Raw genomic sequence first — 18,927 nt, 5'->3', positions numbered from 1 at the left:
GAGGAAAAGAAAAAGAAAGAAAAAACAGATAGCAGATAATGCTATGTATAAAAGGAATAGGTAAAGGACCAGACTATCAAATATATGACACATATCTATCTTCCTCCCTGTTAGAGTCCCTGTGGAATGCTGTATCTTTTTATCAAGCGGCTTCAAGTCTGCAGTTCCCAGCTCTTCAGGCAGAGCTTTCCCTCGATGTCTCCTTCTACTTCAAGACTGCTTCCTCCTCCGGGGTCTTCCTGGAAAACATGGGCATTCAAGAATTTATCAGGGTTGAGCTGAGCTGTGAGTCCCATTATCATACATCTTTAAGACTTTAGAAATATCATACTAAGGTTTCTGTTTTAGAAATCTAATTGCACAAATAATTTAAAGGGGTCATGAACTGCATTATTTAATTATTTTATAATGTTTCCTTGGGTGCACTCATAATGTTAGTATGATTTTTAAATAAAAAATTGTCATAATTTAGAAAAATCAAAATTTACAAATAAAAGGCATTTTTCCTACTCTGATTTTAGCCTTTGATTTAAACACTCTGTTTGAAGGGACATGTCTGTCACTGAGACTTCTGTGTAAACGCCCACTGCTGTGATTGGCTAACATCTGTGTTAGTACATGTGGAACTCTCGAAAACTTTAGGCACATTTTTACTATTACAGCTCTCAAAGTTAACTAATCAAGAAAAGTGTTGATTATAGCATTACATTTAGATCTATAGCATTATATTTAGTTCATGGCATGAAATGTTGCAGTGATGAGCATGTAGGCGATCACAGAAATGTTGAGCGCGTGAATGCAGTGATCTCGTCTTTGCAAGTCGATTTTTGCACACTAACTGATGCTTTCATCATAACTAAGTGCAAATACGATGTAAATAAAAGATTTATTGAATGTAACGGGAGTTTTGGCAAGAGTCCAGAACTCAGTCACTGATAAACTCTTTGATTGTTTGATTGACAGCTCCAGCGATTGTAACAGGAGCGTTTCTTTGATCATTTTCTATATATTATTTAATCACAGTTTAAATAACAGATTATTTTCATCCTACTAATAGAAACAATGTGAAGTTGACCATTTAGTCACTGGTTTTACAAACGATTTTGAGACAAAGAACATCTGACTGTACATGTATCAGAAATCACTGGTCACTGATCAGGCATTAGAATTAACTCGGTTACTTACATATTGGCATTACGGTCGAGTCCATATCGTAAAAGTCTGTTTGAAAAGCCTGTGCCACAATTGCGACTGATTTACCAAAGAATACACAGTGAAATGTACAAATAAAAATAAATAATGCTCAACTGAGACATTCACATTGTTGAAAGTAAATAACCACATTCCTAGCATTAGGATCCTTTAGGTCCTAATTGGATTTTTAGTCCAGTGATCCCCTGATCGCTCTTCCCTCCTCGTCATCTCACTAACACGAAAGTTGAGATGATGAAGTAGGTGTTGATCTTCTGCAAAGGCGGTCTTTCTATTGGTTTCAATAAAAGCTGTTTTTGAACTAACAAGGAAGTTTGCAGTTCTGAAACTTACAGGATTTTTTTTTACAGTATGATGACCTCGTATATGTCAAGAGAAAATTGGATTTCTCAATTCATGAGAAATTCATCCCCTTTAATATAACACATAAATCTAAAATAGAAGAAATTTAGATTAAAGGGTTAGTTCACCACAAAAATAAAATTCTGTCATCATTTACTCACCCTTATGTTATTCCACATCAGTTAGACTTGCGTTCATCTTTGGAACACAAATTAAAATATTTTGAAAAAGATCTGAGCCGTTCTGTACTCTCCATTGACCGCATACAACTGACACTTTTACGCTTCAAAAAGTGCATAAAGAGATCGTAAAAGTAATCCATATGAATTGAGTGGTTTAGTCCAAATTTTCTGAAGAGACACAATCACTTTATATGATGAACAGATTAAATGTAGGCTTTTATTTACATATAAGCATTGATTAGCGAACATAAACAGAAGCTCATCTGAACCTGCTTGACATACAACCTCATTGGTTCTTGCAGAAGCTCAAACGTGCTGCATAACACACGAGAATGAACCTCATTGGTTCTCGCACATCAAGTAAATATGCTTGAGCTTCCTTTCATCATTAATGATGTGTGTGTTGATGAATGTTTATCTGTAAATAAAAACCTAAATTAAATCTGTTCAACGTATAAAGTGTCTTTTCAGAAAATTTGGACTAAACCGCTCAAATGGATTAGTTTTCCGATCTCTTTATGAACTTGATGTCAAAGTGGTAGTTGCATAGCTGTCAATGGAGGGACAGAAATTTGAGCGGAAGCAGGGCCTTGAACTATTATTGGCTGATTTTATCCATAATGCATAAAATACTGTTAATTTATTCAAATTAAAATGTTAAAAATGTATTAATGTACTGTTATGCAAAGGTTTGAGGTTGGTTCAATTTTTCAATAAATATTTATACTTATTATTTCAAAAGAACAGAATTTAAAATAGACATTCTGTGTAATATTAAAAATCCTTTGATAAATTTAATGCATTTTTGCTTAATAAGTGTTAATTAAAATCAAGCTAACTTTAGGATTACTAAAGATACAGGAAGGTCAGTGTGATCAAGGTTGGTACTAAACTCTGCAGGAAAGCGGATTTTGCTTTATTGTTAGCGATTTTAGAAGTGTTATTTATTCTACTTGTTCAGACTGCTTTCAAATCCTCATGTTCCTGTGCACCCAGCTCCCTCAGCTGTGACTTTCTCCTTTAATACGGGCGACGGGCCAGTAGTCCTGACCGTCAAATCTCCTGTCCCGCTGAACGACAGGCAGTGGCATTGGGTTCGAGCCGAACGCAATGTGAAAGAGTCCTGCCTGCAGGTCGACCAGCTGCCCCTGCGGATCACAGAAACACCACCTGACGGACACCTTCGCCTTCAGCTTGGAAACCAGCTGTTTGTTGGTAAAACTGACCTTTTGAAAGTGCATTACAGAAAGAAAGGAGCTGTATTCGTTTGTTACTCTTCATTCATTTTTTTTTTTTTTTCATAATTTCCTCTCTCATCCCTCAGGGGGCACAACCACAAGACAAAGGGGCTTTCTCGGATGTATTCGAGCATTAAACATGAATGGAGTGAATTTTGACATGGAGGAACGGGCCAAAGTGACACCAGGAGTGAGTTCAGGGTGTGCGGGACACTGCAGCAGCTCAGCACGGCTCTGCCACAATCGGGGGAAATGCATTGAGAAGAGCAGCGGTTACATGTGCGACTGCACTCACTCCGCTTACGGCGGACCCTCTTGCACAGAAGGTAATATTCCAAATTGAACTAGCGATGTCAATAAATGAAACCTTTCATAACCATTAAATCAAAACACAGAAAATGACAATTAGCTAGAAGAAAAAAGGAAAGCACTTAAAAAGACTTTTCAAAATAACTAATAACATGCTTAATTTGATAGAATCTACTTTTTGCTATGACTTGGTGAGTACCAAATAAACGTAATCAAATAAATAAATGAATGAAATATGAAATGCATTTCCTTTTTAATAATCAGATGCAAGCTAACAATTAAAACCCTGGAATTGTTTTTGCAGACAGTCATTATGCAATAATGAATACTTCCAACAGCATAATCTTTATCTCAGACATGATGAAACTGCCATGTAATATGAAACATGAATTCATGGATGACTTGGTGACGTCTATGTATTTGCATAAAATACTGTAAAAATAATTGCTCCATATGTCAGTGGGCAAAAGCGCTGCCAGTCGCTGAATAACTGGGCTCTATCGAAGGCTGTGTGATGCTGGATTGAAGAGCTTTGATGTTGCCTGTATGAGCAGTGAAGCACAGAAGTCTTGGAGGCGTACGTGTTGAGTGGGATTTTTGAACATCTTGATGTACAGAATTTGAAACAAAGCTATTTTTTACATAAGTATCCAACAGTTCACAGAAAAGCTGCCCTTCCATTAGTACAGAACAACAAAGCAATATTGGCTTATCTTAACCTTGCTAGGTTTGAATTGGCTATTGTTCTAGTGTGGGTGGAATGTTCTAGCTTCTTGTTAATGAAAGTTATGATATACTGGCAGACGTACTTGAAAACATACCTTTTCAGAAATGTAGTTATACAAGGTTTTATAATGTAATCTTGGTTGTATAATCTCCATAGTCAGTAAATAAGAGGGGAAAATCCACACATTTGTATTCATGAAGACATCAGAAAGTCGGATGTGCGTTCTTTAGTTGGATCTGATCAAAGGCGCCGAGGACGAGATGAGAAAGTCTGACTGTTCTGTTCTCTTGTCTGATAGTCTGTGTCTAATAGTGCTCGTCACTGTGATGATGCACATTGTTCAAATACAGACAGAGAAGAAAACATGGTTATTAATGCCAAAGTATTTCTTCTGATTCTTGCTGCCATAGTCATTTTATGATATGTGGAATATTTAATATCTGGAATGTTTAATTTTTTTGTGTTAAATATACTTTGAGTCCTACTTTCTTTCTTTATGTTCTTTCTTTCTTTCTTTCTTAGTTACTTTCGTTCTTTCTTTCTTTCTTTTTGCTTTCTTTTTTCTTACTTTCTTTTCTTTCTGTCTTTCTTTTCTTTCTTTCTTTCTTTCTCTTTTTCTTTCTGTCTCTGTCTGTCATCATATTATGGGAAAAAAGTGAGTTGTAAATGGCCTTTCATGTTGAGTTTGAAGCTGAACAGACTTTTTTTTTTTTTTTTTACTTTTCAGACAAGGAATTATCAAGCCAGCATTCAGAGTTTGTCTTGACATACCCCTTGTTTAATGTGTTTAAACAAAACTTGAAGGAAATCAGGTGCAGTCTGATTTATAGCCAGTGACAATATCCATCTGGTGTTTTTGTGTCCACAGAGGTGTCCATGTCCTTTGAAAGAGGAGCGTCGGTCACCTACATATTTCAGGAGCCATTCTCTGTCATTCAGAACAGGTCGGCCACAGTGTTGCCTGTCCCTTCTCAGTACAGCAAGACCAGAGACAACATGGCACTGAGTTTCCAGACCACTCAGAGTCCTGCCCTGCTGCTCACAGTCAACACTCTCAGTCAGCAGTATGTAGCCATCATCTTAGCACACAACGGTGAGACGGCTGTGCAAACCTTTATCATACATCATATTAGTTTATGAAAGGTTTATATGTCTATAATAGGGATATTGCAGTATTAAATGAATTACTCGCGTCCCCTATTATCTGGGTACTGTACTACGAGATTAAATTTAAAGAAACATAAAAATTTATAGTTCTATGATTGTGTTCTTCTCTAATTAGATTTAGGCCACACGGCTGTTGATTAATCCTGCTGAATTGGTTCTTTAACTGTCAGTTTTACAGCCTTGTAGATCACTGGAAGGTGTACGAATCGTATTAACAGTAAATCACAATTAACTAGCAAAACATTAACAGCCTAACTAGATCAGGCTTTTTCACATAACCAAAGCTTCTAATTTCATGCTGTTCTTCAAGGTCACATTAAAACTCCTAACGAGATAGTTCACTCATCTATCACAATGAAAAGTCTGCCATCATTTATTCGTTCTCATGTCGTTTCAAACCCATATGACATTCTTTCGTCAAGCTCCAGCAATGACAAAAGCACCATAACTATATGTTTTTATTGTTAACTATATATAAAACTATACAAAATATTAGATGAAAATAAAGCTGAAGTACTGAAATTACTAAAACTGAAATAAAAGTAAATTAAAGCTAATCATAAAATAAAATGACAAACTAAACTAAAACTTTTGAAACCATAATTTGAATAAATGAAAACTGAAAATATTAATTTAAAAGCTTGTTCAAAACATTAATAAACTCTATAAGATAAAACTCAAATATATCATAACAATAGTCCAAATTACTTATTTTATATTTCAAGTCTTCCTAAGTCATATTATAGTTTTATAGATCAATTATGAGAACATTTGTCATCAATGACACCTTGATGCTCCACATTTGAATATATAAAAACATGAAACGTAACTAACATGAAACTAAATATTAAAATTTCCAAAAATGTTATGATATGAGACGATTTATGATTTACAATGCTTTTATGAGACTTTTTTGTCACCATTCATTTTCATTGTGTGGAAAAGAGCAGAATCCCACTAAACTAAGTTGTGTGATCCATGGAAGAGGCAGTAAAATGCCGAAAGAGCTATTATTTTAAGATCAGTCATGCCTTCACCCAGCTTACCAAAATATGGATTTTTATTGTGCAACACTCATTCCTACATAATAGTACCACCCACATTCTTTTTGTGCTAAATCCAATCACAATGCTTTTTAGAAATATTGACATAAAAGTGTTAAGTGCAGTAATCTTTGGCACATAAAGAAAGTCATGTCTACAGAGATATAACTGTACCAACTTTGTGAGGGAATCTCAGCACCGACCTGCACCCTGACCCTTTATGTGCACTATATGTGTGTAGGAGGGACAAATAAATGTGTATTGACAAATTCAATACAGAGTAAAAAGGGCTAGAGGCTGCCAGGGAATTAATATTTATAAAGCTTAAAGAGCAGCTGCTAAGGTAGCTGCCTGCGTAGTCTATATATAAATACATTGTCTTATAGACTTATGCAAGACTCTTCTTGGGAGCTGGAGCTGTAAAGTCCATATGCTGATCTCTGTAAGAACGCTACAGGATGACTCACTATTATATTGGAACATACATAATTCACCATGACTGGAGTTACATGGTTTAAATTTTTGCTTGACTAATCCAAGTACCAACTGGATAATAAAATGGATTTTTACAATGATTTACAACATGCTCACAACAAAATCATTCATCTCTGACTAGAGCTATAAGTAACTTTTGCCAAATATGCTAATGCATCTGTTCCTCTTAGGGAGTTTACAAATCTGGTACCAACTGCATAAGGAGAAGAGACCGGATGTGTTCAGCCCCATCCTGAGCAGCCTGGCAGACGGACGACTGCATAGAGTTCACATCCAGCGGGAGGGAAAGGACGTGTTTGTTCAGGTGTTATATTTCACTGCATACCTATGGTTAGCAAATGTAGGAACACAAAAGACTTTGCATAACAGTCAATACACAAAGCTGTACAGGTGAAATGCAGTCAATATACAATAGTTCTGTTGGACATTGCTTTTTGATTAATCTATACTGTAGCTCTTAGAAAATGATTTTCATGTATTCACTCAACTGCCCTTGTTTTTCTTTATAGGTTGACCATGAAAATAAGAAGTACACACTTTCATATGATGCAGCGTTTAACACTATGAAGTCACTGACTTTGGGAAAAGTCACAGGTAATGAGTCTAATTGATCCTAAAGACACTTATTAAATCCTTTACATTATCTGTAATATGGATAAAAAAGTATTTTGATACAAACCGAAGTCCTCCCGCTACATAGTGCCATGAGTATTCAGAACCTGTCATGATGCTTGATGGGTTTGAATTTTCCCCTTTCATGACATTTAAACAAGGGTGATTCAACAATGAAAAAAGATAAAAGGTTTCAAACTGAAGTCAGCCTTCAGTCTCTCAAGGTTTCTAACAATCGTGAAACACATGAGCAGAAGTGTGATTGTGTCTGGAATGTTCAGGGATTTGAAAACAGTGAAACTTCATATGTTCATGGTTGTTTGTAATTGTAACTTTTAAAATAAATGCTCACAAAAGCTGTAAGCTTAGTAATTACTGTAAACGTGTGAGACAGAAACAATCTCTGATGTTTATACATTTATTATTTTCTTTTTCCAAACAGGAAGTGATGTAATGGATGATGAGGTAGCTCATGCTGGGTCCAAAGGATTCATCGGCTGCTTCTCATCTGTCCAGTATAACCACGTTGCTCCACTGAAGGCAGCGTTATTGAACCGAGGTAGCTCTCTGGTCAGCATACGAGGACATTTACTGGAATCAAATTGCGGAGCATTAGCTGACCTTTCAACTTCTGTATCTCGTTTAGGTAAGTTCGTAGACATCAATATGAAATGATCAAGCTGTTTGAGAATGGATCGTTTTTGCATTTGATTGCATCATATGTGTAGCATTTCGTTGCAGTGCAATTGAAGGAATTTTTTTGGTATTGAATGTCGTCTGACATCATAACCATCACTTAAATAACAAATAAAAAGGATGTGTTTGGTGGGAAACATCTCCTAATTCACCATGGTAATTGTGATGACAGTGGGCCACCTGGCTTTATAGTTACAATTGGCATGATAAAGACTTCTTGTTGCTGGTTAGTTTGGAGAAAATAGATGCGATTTAAAAAGCTAACACTTAAAAACCGTTGCAAGAAGCAATGAGCATTGTCCCATTTCATATAAAAACTAATGTGATGTTAGATGAGAACTGTGCAGAATTTTTAAAACATTTTTATATGGAGTTGCCAAGCAACAAAATCACTAATCTGTCGTAACTGAGATGAATTTAGACACAAAAATAACTTTTCACCATTGAATGTTAGATATTTTTAGAAGAAGAAATAATATAATGAAAAGGAGGTCTAATTGGGCACTATGAAAAACAAAAGGGTTGAACCCTTAAAATGTAAAGCAACTGCATCTTGCACACATGTTGCACTATCAGAGAAAACGGATCTCTTTAGAGTTCAGTCTGTGCTGTTTTTCTGTGTGATGCTTCCTGTAGATCATGGAGAGGAGGTGGGAAAAGATAACGAGCTTCGTGAAGACAACAGCCAGCCTGATTCAGCTGTAATCGGAGGTTTGTTTTACCACCTCAGTCTGCTTCATTGTTTCATTTGTAACAGTCAGTGAAGTATGAAATGAGCTTTCACTATCACACGTATTGTTTATGTTCATCTTTTCTTTTTGCTGTCTTTATTTCAGAAACGGGTAATGACTTTGTATTGGTAATTTGTTGTGAGCAGTAACTTATGGTGATAAAATCTCCATTAAAATTGTCACAAGGGATTGTTGACTGTTAGATATTTCTCGGCAACATAAATGTTCCATTAAAGGAGAAAGAGAATTTGTAGGATGTGTGAGTATTCATTCACTTGCACATTTATTGTCATTGTAATTTATTTTATTATTTTATTTTATTTTATTTTATATTATTTTAGAAATCCTACATAATTTCTGCTGTAATGGACATTATGCTGCCTATTAAGATTAACTTAAACATGGAATGTTCTTTTAACGGGTAAAGGCCCCGATATACTCACGGCGAAGTTCTTTTTCATTCTTCGTTTAGGGGTAAAACGAATTTCAAAATATGTGAGCAGCGATATACTGTTTGTGAACATCTGAAGTACAACTTCTTTTCTCTTGTAAAGTGGCTCTCCAGTGTGTTCAAGTTTTTACTCTCGGGCGTCTGATGTTGAAGAACTCGTGAGGAGAAATGAACTTGAAAAGATTTCCATGTGAAAGAAGGCTGAGCCTCTGCGCACACTTACCTTTTATGTAATCACCACAGACCAATTGTAGTACAAAGGTGTTCACTTTCCGGAAAGTTCACTTTGGAAAGCTGTTTCGAACTCCCAAAACGAACTTCATTTTGGCCTGATTTTGTTCGAAATGACGTCACATCAGTTCGCTCAAGTATTTCGGGGCCTCTCACAAAGGATGCAACCCTTTTAATATATATTTTTTTTATTGAAAATAGACATGTGCTGGTATTCGGTAATGCGATAAATCGCGGTAATGAAAATGCACGATATTGTTATCGCGGGCACTTCAAAATACCGTGAAAAATAATAGATCAGAATTTATATTTATAGAACGCGAATTAGCTTATTTTCCATCAACCGCTTAAACAAACACTGCGTATATGCTGCGCGAAACACGTGCGCACTCTGATGTAAACAATCCTCACAAGGAGAAGAAGCATGGCGGAAGGAGGAACGCTGCCGACGATTTATCCCCCTTCTAAAAGCAGGGCTGTCAACTCTACGCATTCAGTGTGAGACTCACGCAATCGACACTTTTCACGCTCTCGCGCCACACATTCATTTTCTCACTCAGAGAAAAATCGCGGAGCAAAGAGTACACTGACATCGACAGACTAGACAGAGCAGGTTACTTTTGAAAATTCTCAGCTCTCATGTTCTGTCCATTTTATTACGAAATTCAGACAATAAATACCGTTTTGGTGCTTGTAAATGTGACGTGACAGATCGCTGTAGTAGCGCATCAGTTCAAGTAAACCGATCATCTGTTACTTTTTATTTAAAGATACAGTAGGCTACAACTTACCAAAAGGTATTTATGCCTCATTCATAACATGGATCAATCAGTGTTTTTCAACCACGGAAAGAGGTCAATAAAACTGCAGGTGAACAATTATGTCACAGAACCTTACATTTACCTCAGGAAAGCCATTTAATGACCAACAGGTAGTTGACTGATAGCTATAGAGAGGAGTATTTTGCTAAATATGTGCACTATAAATTTGTATTATATTTTTAATTGTGTCATAATTTATTATAATGAAAACCTAATTATATTTAATTTCATTTGTTCATTTTTAACCTTTAATAATTATAGCAATTAAAATACCGTGATAATACTGTATACCGTGATAAAAGCTCAATCAATTAATCGCAGCATGAAAATTTGATACCGGCACATGCCTAATTGAAAATTGCGCCATGAAAAACCTGCCTTTTCTTCTGTTCCATTGGTCTCCATTTATCCTTTTATGAAATTCAAGAACGAGTCCTATATGTGAACAGCCCCTTTTCCAATTCAAAACACAAATAAGCTGAGTGTCCGATCTGATTCGCAGGTGTGGTGACAGCTGCAGTTTTTAGTACACTCTGTGTGCTGGCAGTGATGACCCGTTTCCTTTACCAACATCGACAAGCTCAAAGAACTGCAAGTCTCCAAGAAAAGGAGCACCAACGTAGCCTTGAAGCTGCTTACAGGGCAGAGTTTCACCTTCACAACTCCATGAGAGACAGCATGCAAGAGTACTACATCTGATGGACAATCCGACCCTGTAGTTTTCAGTTCAGCTATCAGTTCCTCCAGTGTCTCCTTCAGCAAACGTGTCGTGAGGCGCTTTCTATCCAGTAAGGATCGTTAGTTGGAGATTCCTTGCTTTGGGAACAGCGGAATCTTCTGATCTGTGTAAGTAGTAGCTTGTAGTTTTCACAGTGCTTGCCCCAAGTGTTGGATCAATCAACATTAGGTCATTTATGGGATGTGAGTGGTGTGTTAGGAGGTGTTTGTATTAATTTAATAATATGCCCTCTGGATAGAAACTGGAATGGAGAATGACACTGTCATCTTTAGTGCATGAATGCAGATTCTGAAGTGTTAATTATACTCTAAACGAAATGACAAACTAAACACATATAAGTCTGTGAATTTTTTTAGGTTGCCAAAAAAATATCTTTGAAGTGGCAACATTGTGAGAGGAAGTCCTGGTTCACTGTTTGAATAGTACAGTGCTTCAGGTCGAGGACAGTAGCTTATCCAAACCTGGGGTGCGTTTCCCGTACAACTATATAGCTCGCTGCTTCACTACCGTTCACTATCGTTGGAGAAATCAACTAGCTAGTCACGACTGTTTCCCGAAAACGTATGTCGCAAAGTATCGTTCAACTACGTTATGACGTCTCGCACGTGGTGGACTAATAACTTATTTTAATTAATCTGTTTGAGATCGAATTAACGCTAGATTTTGTCATATAAGTTACAGACATGGCATCTGAAGACCATTTCTAATTTTTCTCAGTTTTTTTGCTTTATTACCAGACTCAATATTTGGCCTGTTCTTACATAGTAGAGCACGTTCGCACATGCGCAGTCTTCAAAAACGTTGCTTTAAATCTCTTGACAAACTAAAAGACGTAAATTACATTTGTATGTATTCTAAATAAATAATACGGGTTGTACTGAATGTCAGCTTGCTTATTTTGCTAAAGATAAGGATTTATTCAGTCTACATCTCATGTAAACTAGAAACTATGCTTCTAATGACAGCTCGAGAGCTGTCGTTCCAACCACACAAGTTTGCGATGCTGTTTGCGAATGTTCGTTGGAACGATGGTTTCGGGAAACACCAAATCGTTGAACTATGCTGATAACGACGGAACTTGCGACCATAGTTGGCTAACGAATGCTTTCGGGAAACGCACCCCAGGCTAACAATTTTACATTATTTTGCCTTAGCATTGTTAAGGAGGAAATGAGTTTGTGTAAACATGCTGGGTAATTAAAAATGGTCCTTAGGAAATTATTTTTGTTTCACAAAGAACCTGCTAACAGAGACCAGACTCATTCAGTAAAGTGACTTAATTTATAAATTGAAAAGATGCGCAGAAATATTGTAGGTTTAAACATGATGCTGTCTAATGTAACATTACCCATCTGTGTTATGATGTGAAACATCTGCCATATTGATAATGGATAAATCCTAATGGGTCAGTAAGATTTTTTAATTAATGTTTTTCTTCAGCAAGAATGCATTAAATTATCCAAAAGCTACAGTAAAGACAGTAAATATTTTTTTTTATTTCAAATAAAGGCTCTTCTTTTGAATTTTCTATTCATCAAAAAATCCTTGCTGCTGAAAATCCAGCTTTGCCATCACAGAAATAAATATATTAAAATAGAAAACAGTTATTTTAGTTTCTAATAATATCTCACAATTTTACTGTCTTTTTTTGATCAAATAAATGCAGCCTTGTGAGCATATGAGACTTCTTTCAAAAACATTTTAAAGAAAAAAATCGTACCAACCCCAAGCTTTTGAACAGTAGTGTGATTCTGGATTGGCTGAGTTGTTCTAGGTTACCTTGACATGTTTCTCTCTTGACATTATGAATATGTGAACTGATGATGGAAATTCCCCAGCATTTAACACAGTAACGTTACAGGACGTGTGAATTTCTGTGTTACATTAACGATGTTAATCAAGATCACAGATGTGAATTGGGGCAAACTGGTTTCACAGGCCATCCACCCCTCCCTGAGACAATCTGACCCCATTTACATCTGTTTCTGAAGGTCCAACATTAGCATGCAGTGACACAGAAGTACATCTGAAGTTTGACTAAAATAACTTTGAGCTCTACTCTAAAAACTTTAAAATTTCATTCCTTTGAAATTGAATCATTATGTTGTGACATCAGATCACCTGAGACGGAGAATAATATCAGGTGTCTATGTCGTATCACTGAATTTCATGATCAGTTCACAGTGTCTAAATGACAAGAATAACTCTAGACATCCTTCAATGATCTGGATAACTAAGAATCTTCACAGACAATTCTTAGTAGGTCATAACTGTAGCAGTTAGTCCTTTAATATTTGCCTGTGATACAAAATCAGTATTGACACTGAAGAAAAGATTTTGTCAAGCTTATACATTTTTACCCGAAAGTCTATTAAATGAACACAACAGATATTATATGTTCTTTACTCCAATACACATGATAAGCATTGTAAAGTAAGTGGCTTTTTATTTTATTTTATTTATTTACACAAAAAGTGGTTGTATTATGTTGGACTGGTCTGACAGATCTTTATCTTTATCTTTGGAAACTGAAGTGTCCTTTGAAATATTTATCTTAAACTCTTTTGTACTTCTATTGATATTAATTATTTTAGAGGCTGTTTTGTATGAATGTAAATGTACAGCTATATTGTAAATACATGTTTAATAAAAAAAAAGACTTTTTTTCATAATTGAGCCACATTTTTGTCCAAGTACTCATTACTAAAATTTTATTTATTAAGTCAGATGTTTAGAATTTTTATTTTTTTATTCAACAGATATAAGTACTTTACAATTACAGTATTGCTTGTGGAATTTAAGAAGAGGATAAGTCCAAGAGCATTAAGTGAAACACTGAAAATAATGGTTTGAAAACCTCTTGTCGGTAATGTAGTTTAGTCTCGTTTCACATTACAGTGGCTGTCACTGTATTATTTTAATTATAATTATTTCGATTGCTTTATTTATTCACTATTAATTTCCTTCATTCACACGAGGAGAGATAATGTTTTCCCCCCTTTTTAATATCACAGAATAAACTAAATAGTTTATCAAAAGAATTGCCAGATTAGACAGTGGTTTAGCATTTTTTCCATGTGTAACATCAATGGGCCTTTGTGCTAATGTAGACCTTTTATTAAAGTCATTATTGTCTTTCACATAGCATGCAACATCCTAACTAATGTAAATATCACATAAAGGTTTGCATAATCTTGTCATGGTTAATTAAACACTTTAATGCAGGAGCCCGGCTGCATCATGCATATGCAAAAGTGAACAATGAGTTACAATAATGAACATTTACTTAAGGTTTTACAGTGGTGGACATTGTTGTGCTTACCTGAGCAAAACTTACCACTACTATAAGCTGCTTGCTATGTGGTTACTAATTGGCCAGAGCCAACCCACAAGATGCTGTAATCCATCTAAGGTACAGTATGGCTTAGGTCCCTTTTTCAATGTAAAATCGATTTTTTTTTTTTTTTTTTTTTTTGCCAACAGGCAGAAATCATATGTATCTTGACCTAGTATTTTATTTTAGAGACTTGTTCAAATCCCTATACCTGTTGTAACTACAGTTATTAATATGAATATAAACACCACTAATTAAATAATGCAATCTCAACATCTGGTTATCAGAATATCACAGAATGTGATTTTCTTATACACATCAGATGACATTTTGGAGATAAAATCGGTCATTCTTCTGTAACTATGGGACAAGATTCAATCTGCAGTATACAATATTTATAAACTGTTTTAGGTAACATTTTATATACAGTATATATATATATATATATATATATATATATATATATATATATATATATATTGTTAGTTTAACTTTAAGTAACCTGGTTGCCTTAAAATGTTACAAATTTTGTTAATACAATGGAGATCAAGAGAAACTCAAAATATTGTTATCTGAACCACATAAATTATCTAGGTTGGTTTGACAAAAGAATAAAAATGACAGTGTAACTTTGCAACTACATGTCAACTAACTTAGAGTATCTGCTTAATATCTGCTAACTCTTTATTGTGATGCTCCTCCAACAGACATTCCACTGACTATAAGTAACTTTGCAACTACATCAACTTATTCTAACCCTAACCCTACCAGTCTACTAATACTCTACTAACACTCTGAGTGTTAGTAGACATGTCGGAACAACATCACTTATAGTCAACAGAATGTGTTAAAGGGACCATCAAAATAAAGTGAAAGCCAGTTTTATATATAAAGTATTGAGAGTGAGTTCAAACAATAATTACGTAACACTTCAAGAAGAGCTTGTGGGCAGTTCTGTTTTAATCCATGTAAGAATGAGTGTGATTTGCTTATGGCTGGCCGTTGAGCCACATTAAATTTACCAACATATTTTACTTTCACCTTATTTGTTGGCAATGTCGTAATAAAAGCCTTGGTGTATCAGGAAGAGCAGGACATTTGCTGCACACAACTGATTGGAGGCAACACTGAAGATGGAGCCATGGCTATTTGTTTTGATCTCCAGTCCCCTTTGCCTCACAGCCACCGTTTTCAACATCATCTTCTTTTTTTGCCTAATGCGACCAGTCTCTGGAGTGACGCTTCGCAATCCACTGCGCTTTCTGTTACTTGTTGTGTTAATCAATTCAACATTTCAGCAACTGGTCACTGCAATTACCATTATTATGCTTTTTTTTGAATCACCTTTCTGGCTTCAAACGCTATGCAGAGCTTTGATTTATCAATTTTTCTGCGGCAACTTCTCATGCAATGCCTGGATCAGCATTTTCTACCACATGTCAATTGTTCCTCAACATCGTGCCATCTTTATCTGGATTAAGAGGAATATTAGAGCCATATTATATGTCGGCTTCGTTCTGAATCAGATAGTGCTTCTATTTTCTTTGTCTTTGGGAACAGTAGCATATTTTTTGCTTGAGCCCTTCCCAGATAATTTTACCGCACATGAACACAACATCACAAGCAGAAAGCTTCAAGGCAGACCTGTATTTATTTCATTTGGCAAACTTTTTGTATTTGCTATATTGCACCTGTCCGATGATCACGCTATTAATCTCTTGGGGCAAAACCTTTGTTTATCTGCGTGAACATATGAAGAAGATGGGACAGAGCAGTGAATCTTATTCCCAGCCCCAGCAGAAGAGCCAGATGCGGGTCACAGTAACAGGCATGGTACAGGCCGCCCTGTTCCTGCCCAGCAGCCTGTGGACTGTAGCAGTTTCTGTCTTATACTTAACAGACCTCTTCGAAATAGTGGATCCTCACAGATTTATCACAATGTCATTTTGCTCAGCATCCAGCTTGGGAAATATACTTTGTTTTGGATTCTCTCAGTCTGTGTTTCGCCATGGAATTGTAAGTGTGATTAGCAAACTCAAGGGAATAAAGATGAATGCCTTGTGTTAGGATTCTTGCTGTTTATAATCATTATATATTGATATCATTATATTATATCTGATGTAAACAAATATATGCTTCAAGCATGCAGACTCTACCCTATATCCATATGCTAGTAGGTAAAAATAAGAAATGTGTGAAAATATCATTGTAACAGATTTCATTTAAATGTCTGTAGCTGTGTTTTTTGTGCTATATCTCAAGATTTTATATAATATTCCCATATCTGTCTGCTTCAAATCAGTTTAAAAATCTACAGTTTATCCGTTAATGTCAAGATTAAGAGCTGTTGTTGTAACCTACAGTGGTAACCATTAGCATTAGTGTTTTTGTTTTGTAACACTAGAAAATGTGGATGTTTTAAATGTTGTGCATAAATATATTGTGATAAGTAACCTTCTATTTAATTTTGATTAAATGGAATAACATTTTCATTGAACAACCACTGAAAGCAAGCAACAAAAAACAGACAATGTATGTGGCATGTCGCACAATTGCAGCATATGTTTCCTGTGCTTCTCTCTGATTGGTCAGGATTGCCGGGAAAGCGCTGACGCCCCTTTATTTGCATCTGCAAAATGCCCTTTATGGAACATTTACTGTGTATCAGATCCTGCACATGGTAACCTCTGAATTCAATCTAACCATTCAATTTGATTGAAATGTATAGTGTAATCCATGACTGCCCCTTCAAAGAGAGAAGAATTTGCATTCACTACACCTGCTTTATGCCTCATTAACTGTGATGGGGGTGTGTGTAGCACATGTTTTGCTGATCAACCTGTGATATAGCCTGTATAGCTTTATTTAAGTCGAGGGAGAGAGTTTAGGGTTAAATTAACCATTAAAGCTCCATAATAATGTATGTGTCTAAAGATGTTCAGTGTACTATAGCATGACGAAATGTGGAAATGCATGTTTGATTTGAGCTATTCCAGACAACTCATCACTCATGAAGATTCTTCACATTGTTATTTTACAATGGAATATTGTATGTTTTGTAAACCACTACTGTACACATGACTCGTTATTAAAGATAATCTAAGATCAAAAGTTTTACCAATTTCCTCAGGAGTTTGTTATAATAGTGTGCAGCCATTATTGAATTTATAGTGAACTATAAAATTCATTGCACTTGGCTGAGCATATTGTTTTCTGGCTGTCGGCTTTAGATTCTCAAATCCTTTAATCGTTTAATTTAACAATTAAATTGGCAAAGGCATTTATTGCAAATATTGATAAATCTCATTGTTTTTATTTTTGTTTTATATGTCTGTATATCTAACTGGTCCCAATTTTGCAAATTCCGAAAATATACCTTGTCTAAAATATATATATATAAATATAAAATATAATAAAATATATATATAAAAAAAACTTATTTAAACTTATCTGTTAAATAAGTGCAGGGGTGACCAACATTTCTCTTGAAGCTAATTATGCAGGGATGGCTGATGAAGACATCTTCATCTTATAAACCCCTGGTTAAATACTGTAGCTTGAAGGATAATTTTGGCATTTTATCTAATTATCTGCCTTATCTCTTCCCAGTGACGATCCAATAAAACCAATTATTCCCTCTGGGTCCTAACACTCAGTAAACCATTTAAACTCCAAATATTACTTGGGGAAACAGGAAATACTGCAGTCTCTCATTCAGTCTGCTTTAGAATGCTTGAAGAATTAAATAAGTATGATAGGCTCTAGCTGTTTTTCATGATTGGTAAATAAAAATAATAATAATAATAATAAAAAAAAAAATGGTTTTATGAAGAAAAAATATTTCCACACCTGATATGAAACAGCTGAAGAGCACATTTGGCTTTATCGTGATCTGTCCTTTGAGACCAATAATGCAGTGCAGCCAAGCACTTGACAATAAAACTGTCAGTGACAATGATTACTGTTCTCTCTCCAGAAGAATATCTTTATCTAATTTCACATGAGTCAGTGGCCACTAAGGAGTGCACAAACACAGCAGGTAATTACTGTAACTCTGAATGTAGATCAAGGGGAGATGCGGAAAGTTGTTTTTAGTAATCTGCTTTTAATGAATTGGGCTCAACGAATGTTAGATCAGCAGTGTTTGGATTCGTTAGGTGAAAGTGGAAAGCATGAGGGTATTCACTTTATTTTTCATGCAATAATGTGTTAGATTTCCGGTAAGTCACTTCCGCTAATCGTAATTGTATTGTGAACAGTGTTGCCAGATTGGCCGGGTTTCCTCCCAATTGGGCAGTTTTGAATTGTTTTGAAGGGTTTGGGCGGGTGGACAAAATTTGGGCTGGTTTGGGGTCAGTTCGGCGGTTTTCAAACATCTACATTTTAAAGTCTAATTGGTTACAAAAACTAAACTAAAGTGTGCATGTAGTCCATAAAATCAGTCATCATGACATTACTGTACACACATGCCCATGCAGAGTCAGCTGGCATTGGTGTTGACATCACCGACGAGCACGCACTTTTAGCCAATCAGCAATCCGCAGGCAGATGCGATTGAGCGTGATAAGTTGTAGCTGTATATTCAAAGTGATCTCTA

General features: G+C 35.6%; 2 protein-coding genes across 2 annotated transcripts in view; both read left to right on the top strand.

Annotated features, from left to right (window-relative positions):
- cntnap5a (contactin associated protein family member 5a) overlaps positions 1 to 10,956 on the top strand; it is a gene marked incomplete at both ends in the record, with an annotated part of 81,467 nt that extends 70,511 nt beyond the window's left edge. The window contains 9 exons of the mRNA XM_081367752.1: positions 115 to 285; positions 2,733 to 2,951; positions 3,061 to 3,300; positions 4,879 to 5,103; positions 6,886 to 7,019; positions 7,225 to 7,309; positions 7,770 to 7,973; positions 8,660 to 8,734; positions 10,760 to 10,956. Of these exons, the coding sequence (XP_081223878.1) occupies positions 115 to 285; positions 2,733 to 2,951; positions 3,061 to 3,300; positions 4,879 to 5,103; positions 6,886 to 7,019; positions 7,225 to 7,309; positions 7,770 to 7,973; positions 8,660 to 8,734; positions 10,760 to 10,956 (1,550 nt within the window). The remainder of the gene's footprint in view (positions 1 to 114; positions 286 to 2,732; positions 2,952 to 3,060; positions 3,301 to 4,878; positions 5,104 to 6,885; positions 7,020 to 7,224; positions 7,310 to 7,769; positions 7,974 to 8,659; positions 8,735 to 10,759) is intronic.
- A 4,507-nt stretch (positions 10,957 to 15,463) lies between these two features.
- tas2r203 (taste receptor, type 2, member 203) lies at positions 15,464 to 16,397 on the top strand (the record flags this gene model as incomplete). The annotated part of the gene is given in 2 exon segments (XM_081367358.1): positions 15,464 to 15,933; positions 15,935 to 16,397. Coding segments are annotated over 2 exon segments (933 nt in total).
- Between the last annotated feature and the right edge of the window lie 2,530 nt (positions 16,398 to 18,927).

The sequence above is a fragment of the Scardinius erythrophthalmus genome (genome assembly GCF_964197995.2).
Source record: "Scardinius erythrophthalmus genome assembly, chromosome: 6".
NCBI lineage: Eukaryota > Metazoa > Chordata > Actinopteri > Cypriniformes > Leuciscidae > Scardinius > Scardinius erythrophthalmus.
This window is presented reverse-complemented; position numbering and strand designations above follow the sequence as displayed.